The 17,697-nt window shown below is 37.4% G+C and overlaps 1 protein-coding gene across 1 annotated transcript; it reads left to right on the forward strand.

Annotated features, from left to right (window-relative positions):
- Positions 1 to 1,329: 1,329 nt before the first annotated feature.
- Positions 1,330 to 16,772, forward strand: RECQL (RecQ like helicase). Its single transcript, XM_010220955.2, has 14 exons — positions 1,330 to 1,404; positions 2,949 to 3,146; positions 4,774 to 4,953; positions 5,090 to 5,196; positions 6,529 to 6,727; positions 7,899 to 8,065; positions 8,493 to 8,574; positions 10,946 to 11,094; positions 11,183 to 11,300; positions 13,059 to 13,197; positions 13,957 to 14,048; positions 15,097 to 15,316; positions 16,203 to 16,332; positions 16,521 to 16,772. Exons 1-14 carry the CDS (start codon positions 1,389 to 1,391, stop codon positions 16,707 to 16,709), a joined length of 1,986 nt encoding a protein of 661 aa, XP_010219257.2. The 5' UTR covers positions 1,330 to 1,388; the 3' UTR covers positions 16,710 to 16,772.
- The last annotated feature ends 925 nt before the right edge of the window (positions 16,773 to 17,697 follow it).

Raw genomic sequence — 17,697 nt, forward strand, 5'->3', positions numbered from 1 at the left:
AGCCGGGTGGGGAGGCGGGCGCGGCCTTTGTGCGCCCTCCTCCGTGGTGATTGGCTGAGAGGCGGCGGAAGCGGCTGCGCCGGCGAGGCGAACGGGGAGGTGCGTGCGCAGGTGGCGGGGAGGCGTTGGGGCGGGGGGAGAAACCGTTGGTGAGGGGGAAAAGAACCGTTGGGTGGAGGCGTCCGGGCGCGGTGGGAAGAGAGCAACTAAAACCGCCTCAATGGCAAGGATGCTTCTCCGTTTCCTCTGCCTCCTAGCGGTGCGTGAGTTCGTCTCTTCAGTCTCTCCGGAGATGAGTTTTGGAGGAATCAAATAACTGGGGTCTTTGCCAGCAGTGCTAGTGTGGGATCAGTCATTAGGGATGCTGAACTACCGCTTGCGGCGACAGTAGCCAAGCTAAAGACTTGTGGAGCCTTAATAGACCATATGGAGGCTTTCCTTTTGCCTTCATTTCCTAGTCTTTGGATAAAGAAAAAAAATGGCTTCTGCTTCTCTAGCTGTCTTGGCAGATGACGTGAGAGCGAGAGTCCTGTGCATCCAGAATAAACACTGTGGGCAGCGTGAAGGTTGTGCACTGCTGAGTTATCCTCTAGCACAGTCAGCTTCTCTCTGAAGTGTGGGCTTTTCCCTCATTTTATATCTACAACTTCTTCTGACAAATTCAGTGTTTTACTCACACTTTTGTGTGTATATGTATGAATTCTTTTTATGTTGGGATCAGTTTCTAGTGAGAGCCTGCTGGTTTTGCTCTGTTTCATGTGGCTTAAAATTTAGCTACTGCATCAGTAATGCATCTGTTCATCACTATGCAAGAGTGGGAGAGGATATCAAACTCTGGGGTTTTGTGTTATTAACACATGATATCATGAAATGTGAAGCTCAAAAATTAACCCAAATAAATAGAATTCTAAGACCTTTTTGCTGATTGTCTAATCAAAAGCAGTCTCCCAAATTAACTTTCCCATTCCTCCTAGAAGATCCTCTAGGTGTTACGGTAGCTATTTTCTAATGGGCATCATATAATTTCTCATGACTTTTCTATAACATAGTCTTCAGGAAAAAATGCAGGCCTACTGTAGGTGGATGACTAGTGTATAGAAAACCTTGTTTCTAGTAGAAAGGAAGGGAAAGACTTGGTAAAATGTAAGTCTTGATCTAAATTAGTTTGATTTCATTTGGAAGCCTTTGGAATCTTCTATTTACATGGGCAAGTTAAACGAACCAGTACTTAACGTGTTAAATTAATGCCCAAAGTAGTAGTACTGAAAAGTCTGTTATGTGTTCTGAGTTCAGCAGGATTATTAATGAAAAATGTTATCTTTATATTTTAGTGAGAATTGCCTGGTTAATTGAGATCAACTGAGGATAGGATTCTCCAGTCTTCAAAAATGTCAGCTGTTACAGGTAATCCGAAATTAGTACTCAAAGTATGGGTTGCTTGTTTTTTGTGTACCTGTCATCTAGGTAACGAACAAAAACATCCTATGTTATTGATACTTACATGTATTTAGCCTATACAGGAAAGAGTTGCAGGGATCTTCGTTATACTTTCAGATTTGAAGAAAAATACATTTTTACTGGATAACTTTTTGTGTTAAAGTAGACTTGTTTAGGAAGTTACATGGGTTTCAATATTTTGAAAAAGTGCTTCATATTTTAAAACACTCTCAGCTTTTTCCTTTGGTGTAACAGTGGGCCCTTTGAAGTACAAGTGTGTAGTTTCTAATGTGTATATCCTTACAATATCCTTACAAAAACATACAATATGTTCTTGCTGCCATTTGTGAGAATTGGTGTATCATCTGCTATGTTTGGACCAAGCTCTCTTTATTTTGATTTCTTCTTATGCCCAAGTAAATGGGCTTTGAAATAGTGGTATGCATATGGCATTGTGTGACATGTATTAATTACGCTTTTAAACCATGGCATTAATTTCTGTTGAGTTTTATACAATCTGTAATTCACACAGATGCTTGTGAGGATGTAAAGGGACAAATTTCTGATATAGATTCCCTCAGACAGCTTTAACTTCTTGGGAGTATTTGCTTCTGCTAGAAAACAAAAGCTTTTTCGAACACAAGCTAGTCTGAGTGTGGGGTTTTTCTGAGAGGGGAAGAGAAGGGAGGGAGAGTTGTAGCTCCCAAATGTCTGTCTGTGTTTTCATCTCTAGTTGTATCATCTGATTCAGGTAAAAATCCTGCCTTTCTCCCTGCATCTGAAGAGCTATAACTTTTAGCTTCTGTGTCCAAACCTTGACACTACGCATATCCTCTGGGCTTGCACAGAAGGAAGAGCTAGTGTCATGAGGGACTTGAAGGGTATTTTTTAGCTAATAGCCCTTCTTCTATCTTTAAAAGATCATTATTTGTTGAGATTAATGTTGCTTCACATGTAAATACTTTCTACTAAAAATTGGCTAGGGTTGTGCTCACTGTGGAACTGACAAGTACTCTCTTGTGTTCATTTGACCTCTTTCAGCTTTAATGTAGTACTGAAGGTGAGATGCTTTTCATAGCTCTGTATACATCTACAGGAAAAATACTTGCAAGTGTTTCAGTGGAGAGATAATGCTTTGGAGAGAACTGGGCTGTGATGTGATTTTTATTTAATTTATTTTTACCCGTACCCTGTACTAACTATTACAGTCATTTATTATTAGTGTTGCACATCTCTCATATACTACAACACCGATGACAATTTACCGAATATATGACTTCCTAATCTAACAAATAAGCCTTATTATAGGTATGTTTACATGGTAAATACAGAGATTAGATGGTGTAGTCATATCAATATACCATCAAGGACTTTTTTTTTTTCTAGATACTTTTGCTGTTTGTTTAATTTGGATTGCTCTCAGTCAGCAGATAAAAAGTATGATTCCACTTATAGCTGTGATTAGCAGGTTACTATAGTCTCTCCCTGCTTTATCTTGCTTTTCCCTTCAGTGCTGGAGGAGGAACTGGTTTCCATTGAAAATGAGCTGCAGGCAGTGGAGATACAGATTCAGGAGCTTCTGGACAAGCAGCAGGAGCTCATCCATAAGAAGACGGTGCTGAAGAGGCTGATAAAGCAGTCCTCAGAAGACTCAGAGGCTGGGGGAAGTGAAGGCACTGAAAACTCAGCCGAGACCTGGAACAAAAAAGGTTTGCAGAGTCAAATTCAAGTATTGTAGCATGGAGGTGATCTAATTCAGTACATCAAACATGCTTTCATTCAGAATCTATTGGGAGAAAGATCTTATTGTCCCATTTCATTTTTTCAGTTGAGGAACAGCAGGTTTACCATCTTACCTACACAGTGTAATGTTTGTGCTTGCCTCTTTGGACGTTTCTGAATGCTAATCTTAGTTCTTTGAGGTGGAGTTACGAGAAGAATGGCTTGTTATAACCACTTTTACATTCTTCTTGTTGCAGTGTCACAATTGGATTAGATTTGCTGTAAGAAACACAGAGTATATCTAGCTATCATGCAATAGCTGGCTGTCTTTTTAATGTTGTTATGGTTCTTCCTGTGTGAATGAGTAGAACACTGGCGTGCTATAGCTCTGACGTTTTATTCAATGAGGCATATTAGGTGAATGCTGATGGCCAAAAATAATGGAGAGTGAAGCACATTTGTGCCAAGCTGAGAAAGTGCCCTGAGGTCGTGTGCGGGCTGCTGTTCATTTGCAAGTGCTGCCTTTCAAAGGAAATATAACTGAAGCCATGGATGGCTGGTCATTCTTTGCCATGTTGTCTATAGCCAAATTCAGTTCAGATTTTTTCTCCTTTGATTATTTTTACCTCCTTGTCTTTCACATTATTTGCATTTCAGAAGTGCTGCTTTAGTTTCTGTCTGTAGCTATTGTATGTATCTCTTCCCTTCCCCCACCTTTTTTGGGAAATGAAAGTTATAGTCTTAACTCATGTTTGTGTTTGAAAAAAGTATTATGTGCATGTAAGAATTCTACTACTTCATAATGGCACACTGGTGATGCTGAACAGATAGATTTTTGGGGAGTGATTTGATACCTAGCTCTATTTTTCTGTGCTTAGAGAACTATCATCTTTTCAATCAGATTCTGCATGCATATGTATTAAATAAGCACAGTAGCTAAATTTGGGCCTGGTCTAAGCTTTTTGAAGTCAGTGAGAGGCTTTCTTTGACCTCAAGGGACTTTTGGATCTTGACTATGATCCTTATAAATGAGGAAGCAATATTACCTCAAACCTTAAAGTTAATTCTTCCATTGTATGCAATATAGTATGGAATTCCCACAGTTTTTCTGTATTTTTCTTTTATTGATGTGAAAAATGGCTAATAAGCCTCCTGATGAATCTGAAATTCAAGTTTTCATGGTATTTTCTCTTTAAAATGATGAAGAGTGTTTAAATCTTCCTTAGAGGGAAAAAAATGTTTCAGGGTGGGTTTCTCCTTTCCCTTGCATTTCAGATTAATCAAGTTTATTGAAAGTGAGCAGTTTCAAGTCCTCAAGTCTTTCATCTACATGAGTTTCATTTTTAGCATGACTTCACACTTAAATGAAATGCAAGTCTTTAGAAAAGAGGATTATGTGTACATCTTGATTTGTTTTCCAATGGTACATCTACAGAAGTTAATTTATACAGGCTTAGTGTAGTGTGTAGATTTTTTTTATATGCCTTTATTCAACCTTTGAACATTTTCCCTGATTGTAAAATTGAACTACTTTCAGAAGTAGCTATATATGTTAGTTACTTTTGCTTCCTATATTTTAGTGTAATAAATTCTGTGATTTTTTTTCTTTAACAGATTTTCCCTGGTATGAGAAGATCAAAACAGCACTGCAGAGCACATTTAACCTCCACAAGTTTAGGTCACTGCAACTTGAAACAGTAAATGCTGCAATGGCAGGAAAGGATATATTTCTTGTCATGCCTACAGGTGGTGGAAAGAGTCTTTGCTATCAGTTACCTGCTGTCTGTTCTGATGGTATGTTGGGAGAGGGAGAAAGTTGAATATGAACAATTCTCTTTCATTTACCCCTTTTGTACTTCTTTGGAGAATGAACATTATATTAGTGTTTCATATGAACAGCTTAGATGAGACAAATAATTGATCGTTACAGGTTTCACTCTTGTGATATGTCCTTTGATATCGCTTATGGAGGATCAACTCATGGTTTTGGAGCAACTTGGAATTTCTGCAACTTTATTAAATGCCTCAAGCAGTAAGGTATGTTTAATTGCCAAGCTCTGAATGTCATTTTGTGGAGTTCACTCAGGCATGTTGCCTAAATGCATGTTGTTTATGAATACTGAAGGAACTTGACTATTTACGAATACTAACTTAACAGTTCTGTCAGCTAATGTCACAGCTCCCTGGTGTGATATGGGTAAGATGAATGAGTATCTTGATTTTTTTTTTTTTTTTGAAAGAAAATCAGATGTAAGTCAACATCTCTCATGGAATAGAATTATTTTAAGGCTGGGGAGTACCTTTTGCCTCTATGTGTTGTATCTTTCTACTCTGTTCCTGGGTTTCAAAGCGATGATCAAAACAGACTGAGAGAGCTCGGCCTGTTCAGCCTGGAGAAGAGAAGGCTGAGAGGGGATCTAATCAGTGTCTATAAGTACCTCAAGGGAGGCAGTGAGGAGGATGGTGCTGGCCTCTTTTCAGTAGTGGCCACTGATAGAACTAGAGGAAATGGCCACAAACTGAAGCATCAAAAGTTCCACAGAAACTTGAGGAAAAAATTCCTCACAGGGAGGGTGACAGAGCACTGGAACAGGCTGCCCAGAGAGGTTGTGGAGTCTCCTTCTCTGGAGACCTTCCAAACCCACTTGGATGCTACCCTGTGCCACGTGCTCTAGGTGACCCTGCGTGTGCAGGGGGGTTGGACTAGATGACCTCTAGAGGTCCCTTCCAACCTTAAGCATTCTATGATCTTGTACACTAATGGCATGTTGAGCAGTGCAAACTCATACCACTATTTCTCTTACTTCAGAGTGGTAAACTGTTTGCTCCAGAGACCTAGAAGCAACTTATTTCCCAGTCTGCTCTTAGCTAACTGCTTTTTACAGTGAAACATTTTAATTTAGTAACTATCAAGAGATCATGGTTATTAACTTGCCTGCGATACCGGATTTAATGGCTTAGTGGCTTGTTGCAATATGACAAACTTTAAGCCTGCTTTCAGGCAGAGCACTTTGAAAACTCAGTAGTAAAGATTACAGTTGGGACTAGTTGATGTACATAGGAAATTATTTTGTAGCACCATGTTTAGTACGTGATAGTTTGTGGTGCAAAGAGTGATACCCCATGATGAAGCAAAGTTCAATATTCAACAGCGGCCTTATTAGAAGATCTGTGATAGAATTTTCAGGCATTAGAATTAATATGTATTTTCTGCAAAGACTTTAGTAGAGGTAAATGATATATAATGCTGTCAGCCCCTGTTAATTGCTCCCTAGATTGTTAATAGTCTCTTAAGAAGTCTAGCCCTTAGCAACTTCTTTATCTCATCCTGGTTTGTTAGCCTCTGATTTCTCCTTTTGTTTTGAACAGGAGCATGTGAAGTGGGTTCATGCTGAAATGCTGAAAAAAAATTCACAACTGAAGCTCATTTATGTGACCCCGGAGAAGATTGCAAAAAGCAAAATGTTCATGTCAAAGCTAGAGAAAGCTTATCAAGCAGGATGCCTCGCTCGTGTCGCTGTAGATGAGGTCCACTGCTGTAGTCAGTGGGGCCATGACTTCAGGCCTGGTATGCTCATTAGGAGTCAACTTTGCAGCGTTATTCAAGCATCAATAAATGATGAGCTAGGCCAGAAGTAAAGCCAAGCATGTTCTTCATGCATTAAGTAAATATTTCCATTTTTAGGTAGGCAAAGTATTTCTGTTAGCTCAAAGACTTTAAATTTTGTTCACAACTGACTATATCCTTTTCCAAGAGCTAAGTACATGCAAATAAGGGCAATTTCAATGCAGATCTCATTGTCAGTCCTCTGAAAAGCTGCCTATTTTAATTGGAACATAATCAAGTGGAACAGTTTTTGGCTGCCATCATTAATATGCATATTAAAGTCATCTTTATTGTCACAGGAAAGAAGTGCATCATTTTATATAGTGTTCCCTGACACTCTGAATGACTGAGGCAGAGAATTTCATTCTAGGATGCTAAATTTGATGATCCTTTAAAATATCTGCTACTGCATTAGTGCTGTTCTGCACTTCTGAAATTCATGAAATAAATTTTAGTTACTTTTTAAGTAACTTGCAGCAAATGCCCTGAGCTTGCAGGGAAAGAAAAATTGTGCTTCATTTTGTTTCCTATTTTGTCAGCTTAGTAGTTGCTGTTTTTCTTCCTATGAAAGATAAAATGTGATTTAAAACAATGATTACTGTGAAGTCAATGTTTGCCATTTTTGTTTAAAAATGGTATCTAAGTAGAGAGAGACATTCTGGAGAAAAAGGCAACGTGGAATTCAGGTATATACCTCCTGTACAAGGGTAGCAAGTGATTCACAGCACTGAACCTTTAAAATCCTTCCTTAGCGTGATTTGATGTATGTATCCAAATTGCACGTTGCTTATTTGTCAGCAAAGCTGTCTTAACTGAAAAACTGTTGTTAAGCACAGACCTGCAATCTAATCTGTGCATTGGTTAATGCAATGCCACTTTCTTCTAATTCTTTCAAGAAGTGTCACTCTTGCATGTTTTACTCCCTGAATTGTGGCTGCTCTTAAAAAATTTAATTGCAAGGGAAAGCGCTGTTTTGAAGAATGCAACATTCTTGCCACTTCATTTGGATGTATAAATTAGTTGCTACTTACTGCAGTTAATCTATAACAAGTTAATAATAGTTACGTGGATGTATTACTTCTGAGCCCTGGATCTATGGTACAAGAAATCTCCTTTCTGTATTCTTGTGTAGACTACAAGTCTCTTGGTATTTTGAAACGACAATTTCCCAACACTCCATTGATTGGGTTGACTGCAACTGCTACAAATCATGTTTTAAAGGATGCCCAGAAAATTCTCTGTGTTAAGAAATGCATAACCTTTACTGCATCTTTCAACCGGCCCAATCTTTACTATGAGGTATGTCTTTCTGCCTGTCTGTAGACTGCATTGCAGTAATGCTATGTTTTCTGGAATTTAATATGTTCTTAATATGAAAAAGGCTTAGTAATTAGGCCTGTGTAACATGGAGAGAGAGGTAGCAATCTCAGGTTCCTGCAATCCATTAGAAAATGTCATTTAATATTGAAAAAAGCTAGAAATTACTGTAGCATGATGCATCTGTCTAACCATACCTAATTTCATTGTTCTTCAGAGAAAACTTCTGGGTTTCTTTTTCTGGAGGGCTTCTGAAATGTATTTGAGCTTTACATGCAGAATATATAGTACTTCTGGTTAAGTGGCAGAATAGATGGGTTCATTATACTGGAAGAAGAAGGTTAATAGGATTGTTTGATGGATTGCTTTCCAAAATGAAGAACACTGTCTTGTGTGTATTATTTTTGAGGTTCGACATAAACCATCAAATAACGAGGACTTCATTGAGGACATTGTTAAGCTCATCAATGGAAGGTACAAAGGTCTCTCAGGTAAACAGTATAAAAAATGTTGTTATCTTTGGCATTATGGGGATGTTTTGAAATGATCATGAAATATTTAGAGAAATTCCACTTTCACCATCCATTAAACAGCCAATACTAAAATAATTTAAATTTCATTCCTTGCTGTATAAATGTCTTGACAATTTACTTGCATCTTATGAAGTATTAAAATGTAGTCAGAGATGATGATATATGTAGGATAGCAACAATTTTTAACATTATTAAAATGAGGCTCAGATAAGGCTACTTTTATGCTCTTAGTTTATTCACATGCCTTTTAGTATCTGTACATCAGAATACCATCTTTACCACTTCTTTATCGTGTTTGATCCCAAGATTCATGTCTCATTCAAAGTCCAGGGTGGATTTGGAGTGACATGAAGTATGCTTATGCAGTTAAGGATGGAAGTGTAAAAGTTGGGCTTTGCATATTTTACTGCAAGTAAAGAGAAGAGAGCCCTATTCTAAAGGCAACAGAAACAAACTTTCCAAACAGAACCAGTCTATGCCTGTCTTTGCTGCTCTGCTGGGCAGCTCCCTGGATACAAATCTCTGCACAGCTGTTCACAAACTACCTATTACATCTACATTGGGATTCTAGTGTTACATCCAGAGTTGCTAAAGCATTCATAGCAGCAGATGATGTTGGTGGAAGCTTATCTTAAATGTAATTGTGCTGTGTCACTAAATACTCTTGAAAATGTGATTCCAGGCATCTCAGAATGGTCATCCAAATTTAGTGAATGCCACTGACCATAGCTGGTTCCTTAGCAGAAAAAAGGAGCTGCAGTATCAGTATGAGAAATTATCAATGTAAGTTAATACTTGCAGAGCATTTGTTATGGATGATGAGGGCCATAGAATTATAAGTGACATAAGGAGCTTTACTATATTCTAAACAGATTTTAATAGTGCAGTAAATTAAATCTAGAGCAAAATGTTGAATATAAAATAAGATAGTCAGCTACTGAACAGTAGTAACATCTGTGCATGGTGTGAGCAGAAACACTCTAGAAAAATAATATTTCAGTTGATAATTAAAGGCTATATCATGATGCATTTGCAGAAATCGTGCAGAGAATTAAGATCATACAGAGTATTCCTAATTCCAACGTTCCTCCTTTGTAAAATTTCACTGTATAACCTCAATATCCTCAAAAGCTGAAACAGTAAAAAATAATGTTAAGTAAACATTTTTTTTTCTCAGTTTGCTACTATGTGAAGCTATATAGGCTTTTGCTTAGGCCATCAATACAGCTGACTCCTTTGGATGAACCATACAGACAACTCTGCAATATAAACTCATATGCTACATCCTTTTTTTAAAAAAAAGAAAAAAAGAATTAGCTCTTCTGTTTTTGGTCAGGAACCAAATGGGGAATAGATGCATGCAGACAAGGTGCATCTATCAGGCAAATATCTGCTGGGTGAGGAATGGGAGCCATAGATTTTTTTTTTGACCAAATTAATTAAATTTAGCCTTTTGTTTTTGGTCTGTTTCTGTCTTCCTTGCTCCAGGCTTATTTTCTCAGGTACTGTACTTCAGTCACAGTCCTCTGTATTGTGTCATCTTTCTTAGTTATATGAAAACTGGAATTATTATTTTGCGGGAGAAAATTGCATCAGAAAATAAAAAAGTTTGCCTTAAATTTAATGTTGTCAAAGAATGGCTCCTCTAGCATTTCGTTGTTTATGAGCTCAGAATAATGGTGCTTTGCAGTGTTTAATGGGTGCTCTGCAATGTTTAATGAGATGTTTAATGAGTGAAAAAACACCACTTGGCTATGAAATGATGATGATAGCCATTGATCATTCTTCTCTCAAACAGACAGTGCTCCCAATTCATGGTTTTGTGTGAAATCCTTGACCTAGCCCAGTGTGACTAATGATAAGAACTAGTTACTGAAATCTCAGGTGATATGGTATTGATGTCATGTGTGTAAATATATATATATGTGTGTGTGTGTGTGTATCATAAGGAACAGCACCCCTTTTCATAGTGCTGTCCTTCTTTCATTATACTAACTGGCACCCATATTTTCTCTGTAGCCTACAAGCCAAAATCAGATTGAACCGTTTCTCTGCACTACAAAAAAAAAACTAAACTGTGGATTAGGTCACTTTTCCCCCTAATTTAAGGGAGGCATTTGAGGGCAGAGAGTAATGCAAGAGTCATCATCTTCTATCTTTTTATATTGATCATTAAAATTTCAATCAAGAAGCATCCATTGACATGGCTACCAATACCTCACCTTGAATAGGAACAAAGGTCACTTAATGTTTTTCTCTCTTAATTGTTCTTGGTCTTTCTTTTTAATTTTCTGAAACCTTAAGAAAAGTTGTCTTCACTTTCTTGCAGGAATTGTTTACTGTTTTTCTCAGAAGGACTCAGAGCAAGTTACTGTGAGTTTGCAGAAACTGGGAATCAAAGCAGGGACTTACCATGCAAATATGGATGCAAAATATAAGACCAGAGTTCATAAAGGATGGGCGACAAATGAAATCCAGGTGAAGCAGACAGATATTTTCATAGGGTTTTGTTTCATTTAAACTAATAATGTCTTGGTACTTTGATGGTTTGTTACTCTTATTTTAGGTTGTAGTGGCAACCGTTGCTTTTGGCATGGGAATTGATAAACCCGATGTGAGGTTTGTAATACATCATACTATGAGCAAATCTATGGAGAACTACTACCAAGAGAGTGGACGTGCAGGTATTGTAAGAACCAGTTTTTGCTAAATATCCACTGACATTCTTAAGCTAATAAGCGTAGGCTTTTATTTCAGCCATTTCTGCAAAGTGCCTTTACTTTACAGGTTCCAAACTGTATAATATCATTGTGCCTTTGTAAAAAGCCTTTAAAGCAAATATAAATTACACTCATGATTTCAGGCCTCTATATTGTGGTATAGAAAAAAGGCCTCAGAATTTAGACCTTTGCCCAGTGTTTTCTGAATAGCTTGATTTTTGTGGCATGTATGATTTAACAGAATTATTTCATAATGTGACACTGACTAATCATATGTGTATAATAGGATTTTTTATTGTTATTTTTAAAAAGCAAGTGGGATTAACAGTCTTTTCAAAAGACTCTAAGTACTGTTTAACCACGGAATGAATTTCACTGGTGACAGAAATGCAAGTAGGATAGGGAGTCTGAGGCAGGAAATGTCAAGGATTGATCATTGTATAACAGCACTAGATACCTTTTGTGCCAAAAAAAAAAGCTGTTTTGCTTTGGAAATAGGAATAATGCACAAGCTCGAAGAGGTTTGAATGTACATGGAAGAAAGCTTTCGAAGGACCCTGATGGGCAATTGACTGAAATCTTAATGCTGCCTGTACAGAAGAACTTGACTTTAATGTTGAGCTGCAAAAGATGCAATACCTCTTAAAGTTTGTGCATATTACACCACAGCTGGTGTCTTCTAGAAAGTGCTGGGATAACAGGAAGTAAAAAGGATTAAGTGGTGAGGTAGGGGTCTTACATAGGTACTGAAATCAGTGTTTTGCTCTGTTTAACCTTTGGGGTGAATGTTTCTCATTTGGCACTTTACAGCAATCTGGTGGGTTTTTTTTTTTTGTACATAACTCCATTTATTTGATATTCTTCTAGTATGCTTTCATTAATCACTGCTACCACTTTGCCTGAGCACAGTGTTTAGCTTGGGAAACCTTTCTTTTTCTCCCATTCACCAATCCAAGTGAAATTATTATGTTCTGTTCCCAGTGGTGAACAGAAGTTTGGGCTGGCTAGGCCTTTTTTGCCCGCTGGGTCTTGCAGAAAAGGAGGAGGACACCCATCAAATACATCATCATCTCAGTGTAGGGGGGAAGGAGAGCACAGGGAGAGGAAGAGATGATCTAAGTGCAGCTATAGAAGGCACAGTTGGTTTTAAATAGAATATTTTATTAAATAATTTTCTATAAGATGACAGCAACATGGGGAGTTTCCCTTTATATAGCAGCAGAGAGCAACTGCTTTCTAACTAACTGTTTCTTTACGAGTTGTCATGAATCCCTAATAAGGTAGTTGAAGCTTATCCAAGTCTTGTAATACAAATTAGACTTTAATGTGTTTTTGGATAGGACTTTGCAAGAGGTGTTGGAATGGGTAAATACTGCTTCCATTGACTTTGTGCATCAAATTGATAACATTTTAATAATTAAAGAGTCCCAAACTTCTATTTGTAGTGTTTTCAGTTTGCTTGATTCTGTAATTATATAAGACAATTCTAAATTAATCTTATTGCTAGTGTATGTCATGCTGTTTTCTGTTGGCTGATATGCTCTGCCTCATCATGTTACAGTGGTGCCCCCTCTTTATAGAATAGAGGGGCTACAGGGGCACATGCAGGTAAGAGTAGAATTTGTACTAGGAAAAGAAAATAAAAAAGTAAAAAGTAAAAGTAAATTGCTGAAAGTAAATCACTTGTAAAGTTTAAATGTTGTTTGTTTAAATGCATTGTAGGTAGAGATGACCAAAAAGCTGACTGCATTTTATATTATGGTTTTGGAGATATATTCAGAATCAGCTCAATGGTAGTGATGGAAAATGTAGGGCAAGAGAAACTATATGATATGGTGTCTTACTGCCAGAACATGAACAAATAAGTTCCTGAAGTGGCTGGATTGCTTAGCTTTTCAATAACTATCCTTTTTTTTTTCTCTTGTTTTTAAAAAGGCTTTAAAAAAAGAGACAGAAACTGCTACTGCTGTAACTGAGTCTTGATTTCTGGGGTTTGTGCTTTGACTGCTCAGTATGAGTAACTGCTGCAAATAAAATAACTCAGCTATGTTTTATGCTAGTCTCATGGTAAAGTTCTGAAAGTGTTTATATTGAGGTAAAAAAGTCTGGCAATTTAAAGTATTTGGATTTCAAATCCAATTAGGTGCAAATCCTGAGATACTTTGCCTTTTCAGTCTCATGTCAGTGTTTAATGGCCATGCAAGACTCCAGATATTTTTAATGTTTTTAATGTTTCACTTATTGCATTGAACTATATTGAATGCTTTATGGAAAACACTTTTGTCAATGTTGTGGACAATTCATAAAATCTATATAGCCTTTGCTGGCCTGAGTGTATATTTTTACAATTTGCATTGTTCTGGAATTGCAGATTGTATTTACTCTTCTGCTTTAACCAAGCTTTTCCCCTTGAGATATTTAATATCACTGAAAGCTATTAGCTACTCCAGTCAGCATATCTGACAGGAAATACTATGCTACTGTATTTGTCTTCTGATTTTCTTTCTTCAGATTTTTTTTTGAGATACAAGCTGACTTTTTTTTTGCATTTACTTGATTTATCAAATAGATATGTACATTTACATTCTGCAGCCCCTCCTTTGCTCTTCTGTGCTCTCAGGTGTCGCCGGGTCCTCATAGCCCATCATTTTGATGAAGTGTGGGATTCTGCAAACTGCAACAGAATGTGTGATAATTGCCGTAGAGAAAACTGTAAGTAAATTATTTATTCTTCGAATGTCAAGCAAGTTCCTGTAAAATGTGAAAAATGCTATCTACTTGCCTCGTATACCTGCGGCAAAGCATTGAGAAAATGCAGTGATGAACACTTGGAATACTTACAAACAATTCTGTGTTCAAAACTATTCTGATAATTACACTTCCCTGAATATTTCGTTTTAGGTAGAGTAGATGGAGAAATAAGAGATATTTGGCCTCTTTTTTGCATTATACAGTTGTTTCTAGCCATATAATAAAGCTGTTTTGCAAAAGGATGCAAGTTATAATATGTTATTATCCACTACCTGGAAGTGAGGCTTAAGTGAAGTTTATATTGGCATTAGAGAACAAGAAAAATACAAAGTTTTGGCTTGTACACAAAACTTAGAGGAGTCACATGTTGAAGTATATTTTTAAAATGTCCCAACTGCTAGGGCCTGTTGATATATGAGGGATGTCTGGGGAAATTTAGCAATAGTTCTCGCTTCTGGGTATTTAAATCTTAGTATTAGAGGTGGCAGTTTGGGTAATCTTGGGCTCTGATCGGCTGTGCAGTAGTGGCATGATCGTTATGCACTACTTGCTTGTGGTTTTGCTCTGAAATGACACTTCATGATGAAGCTATTTTGTGTAACAAAATGCACATGTTTTCTCCTCTTATTTTGTCTGCTAGGTATTTTGGAAGAAGAAATGCTATGCTCATATTCATCAATTCCTCTTTGCTTTTTAATATTTTCGTAGTGATTACTATTGGTGAGAAAGTGAATCCAGGATTAGAGAGTAGCTGTCTTACAAATATTATATTTTGCAAATGCTTCCTTGAAATAATTTCAATGTGGTTTGTCAAGTTAAATATATGTATAAAAGTTGACAGGATCTAAGTTTTAATAACCAGAAGATAAATGTAAATTTATCTATAAATATACTCTAAATTGATAGAGCAAAGGTTTTTGGCTCTTCTATGACATCTGTTGACTTAGTTTAAAAAATACACTGCCATAAATAACTTATTATTTAAATATTGCTTCATTCGCACTTGCAGCCTTTCAGGAAATGGATATAACAGGATACTGCCGGGACCTCATCAAGATCCTTGAGCAAGCCGACAACATGAGTGAGAAACTCACCCCGCTGAAATTAGTTGACGCGTGGGTGGGGAAAGGGGCCTCGAAGCTGAGGGTGGCTGAAGTTACCCCACCAAAACACCCTCGAGAGGAGCTGGAGAGAATCATTGCCCATCTACTGCTGCAGCAGTACCTGAAGTATGTGTAACAGCATATATTACTGCTTCTCCTTTCCTTTAAAATGTCAATCGTGTTGCTTTCTAATAATATTAATAGATATATCTTTAGCTTGTATTTCAGAAGCATTTGATGTATTACAAAAGACAGAAAAGTGTTTTTTTTTTTTTTTTTTTTTTACTTCTATTTATAAAGTACTGACATAGAGGCCGGTGGAACACCTAAAATATTTTTCTGTGCATCTTTGCAATTTTAGAAAGTTGGGATCTTCTGCGGTTACACAAGTGGAACCTTTAAATCTGCAGCAAGCTTTGTTTTAGATGAGTCAGCTATTTTTATATTGAGTCTTATTAACATCTCATGGATAAGCAGAGCAAATGGGATTGCCAAGTCAGGACAAGGTGGCAAGTATGGAAGGTGGTACTCAGGAATTTTTAAGAGACCATGAAATACTAGCAGTGCTTCTGTGTGGTGTTTTTTCTCTTATAGTTTTATAAATTCTAGTGATAATGCAAAATCAAGTGCTTCAATCTTTGTGGCCTATTTCCTGGCATTTGTTTGCACGGTTGGCTTTTTATACTTCTAAGATTATAGAGACTCATATAAGAGGTGAATGATTAGGTATTTTTCTCCTCACCTTTCTCCAATGTATTCAAACAGATCAGAAGCACAGATGCCTGTGCCATCACCCCCTGTCCCCACAAGCTGAATTGCCAAGTATAGAGAGCCCCTCTAAACCAAGTAACTCTTTGCTTGAAATACTAAAGCAGAATCAAGCTCCTGTTTGCAACAACTGTCAGAAGGGTTACTAAATACATTCCTTTCCATCCGCACCCCTCCCTGGCCATGTGGTCTATTTTGTTTGTCTCCAGCCATCCCTTATAACACTGTGATTTGATTTGTGCAGGGAAGACTTCAGCTTCACGGCATTTGCTACAATATCCTACCTGAAGAAAGGACCAAAGGCTGATCTGCTAAAAATCAAGGCACATATCATCACAGTACAATGGACAACAAACGATAAGAGCATTTACAGGGTATTTAAATCTGACTGACTTAATATATGGATATGTTTTCCAATAATTTTAATAGGTTGGCATCTTTACAATTCATCTTCCATAGTAATTCAATCGACAAGATTTAAAACAGACCTCTCTCTTTTCTCTTGCATGGGTACATTGAAAAAGAATTTTGAAATTTTAATAGAGCTGTTTCTCATTTACAGAACAAACCATCTCAATCTGCAAATTTGCAAGGAAGTGGAGGAAACACTCAGAATATTTCAAAGAGTATCCAAGATTCAGCAGTGAAGAAGTCACAAGAACATAAGCGGCGCAACTGTGGAACCAACTCAAAAGCAAAGAAGATTAAGCTTGAGGCAGGTGGAAATGGAAAACCAATAGTTCTTGACTGAGTCTTAGAGGCTACATCTAGGACTAACGATGTTTGCTTCTCTGTGACAATTGTAAGTTCAGCTCGTATTTTAGTAGTAGTATTTTCTGTTAAAAGGATCTGTGTTCTTTACAAAAACAAACAAACAAAAAAAGGTCAACAGAAGACAAATATTATTAAAACCTGGCTATACCGAGAAGATTAAACCCTTTGCTCTACCTCAAAACTATCACCACTTGAATAATTAGCAAAGGGGGAAATGCTTGATATCAAAGTAATTGGTACTTATCTTGTGATATGGCAATGACTACAAAATGTAAATAACTTATGTTGCCTTTCATAATCTTCTTTTTTGAAAGTGCTGCCTATAAAAACACTTCATCACAGAGTGAAATGTGTTGCAAGGCACCTCCAGAGATCATCTAGTGCTGAAAGCTGGTCCAATTAAAGCAAATTACTGTCCCAAGGATGGACACCACCGCTGCTCTCAGGGTAGTTTCTGGCTGTCCCTCCTTTGCAGTGCAGAGCCAGGGTGGTTCTTGGTGGCCTTAAGTGTGGACTGCATCAAGTTTAATCTTGGGACATTTCTGGATTGTATTCCTTTAACATACCTGAGAAATATACCTATACATTTGCTTATACAGTTCCTGCTGTGGTTATGGAAATAGGGAGAGAAGGCCACTAACTATAGGTGCACATCTCTGGCCATGGCTTAGAGAGTGACATATTTCCACATCTCTTGTGACTCCTAGTTCTTTTCATGTATCATTTTGCTTTTGTCAACGCGAGACAGAACCAGCACCTTCTGCTGCAAATGTTGAGGCAAATGTTCCCCCATCCCAAGGAACTGAAACTGCCAACAACTGTCTGCAGTGAGCACTGAGCATCATGTATAGCTTTATGTGTATTTATTACAGCTGTGCAGGTAACAGTACTGTTCTTGATGGCATGTAGGATAGATTTTAGAGTGATGCTTCTGTGCATTAAAATTGCAATCATTGAATTGTATG

This window comes from Tinamus guttatus, unplaced genomic scaffold, assembly GCF_059628265.1.
Source record: "Tinamus guttatus ecotype Peru unplaced genomic scaffold, ASM5962826v1 Tinamus_guttatus_pri_ptg000308l, whole genome shotgun sequence".
Lineage (NCBI taxonomy): Eukaryota > Metazoa > Chordata > Aves > Tinamiformes > Tinamidae > Tinamus > Tinamus guttatus.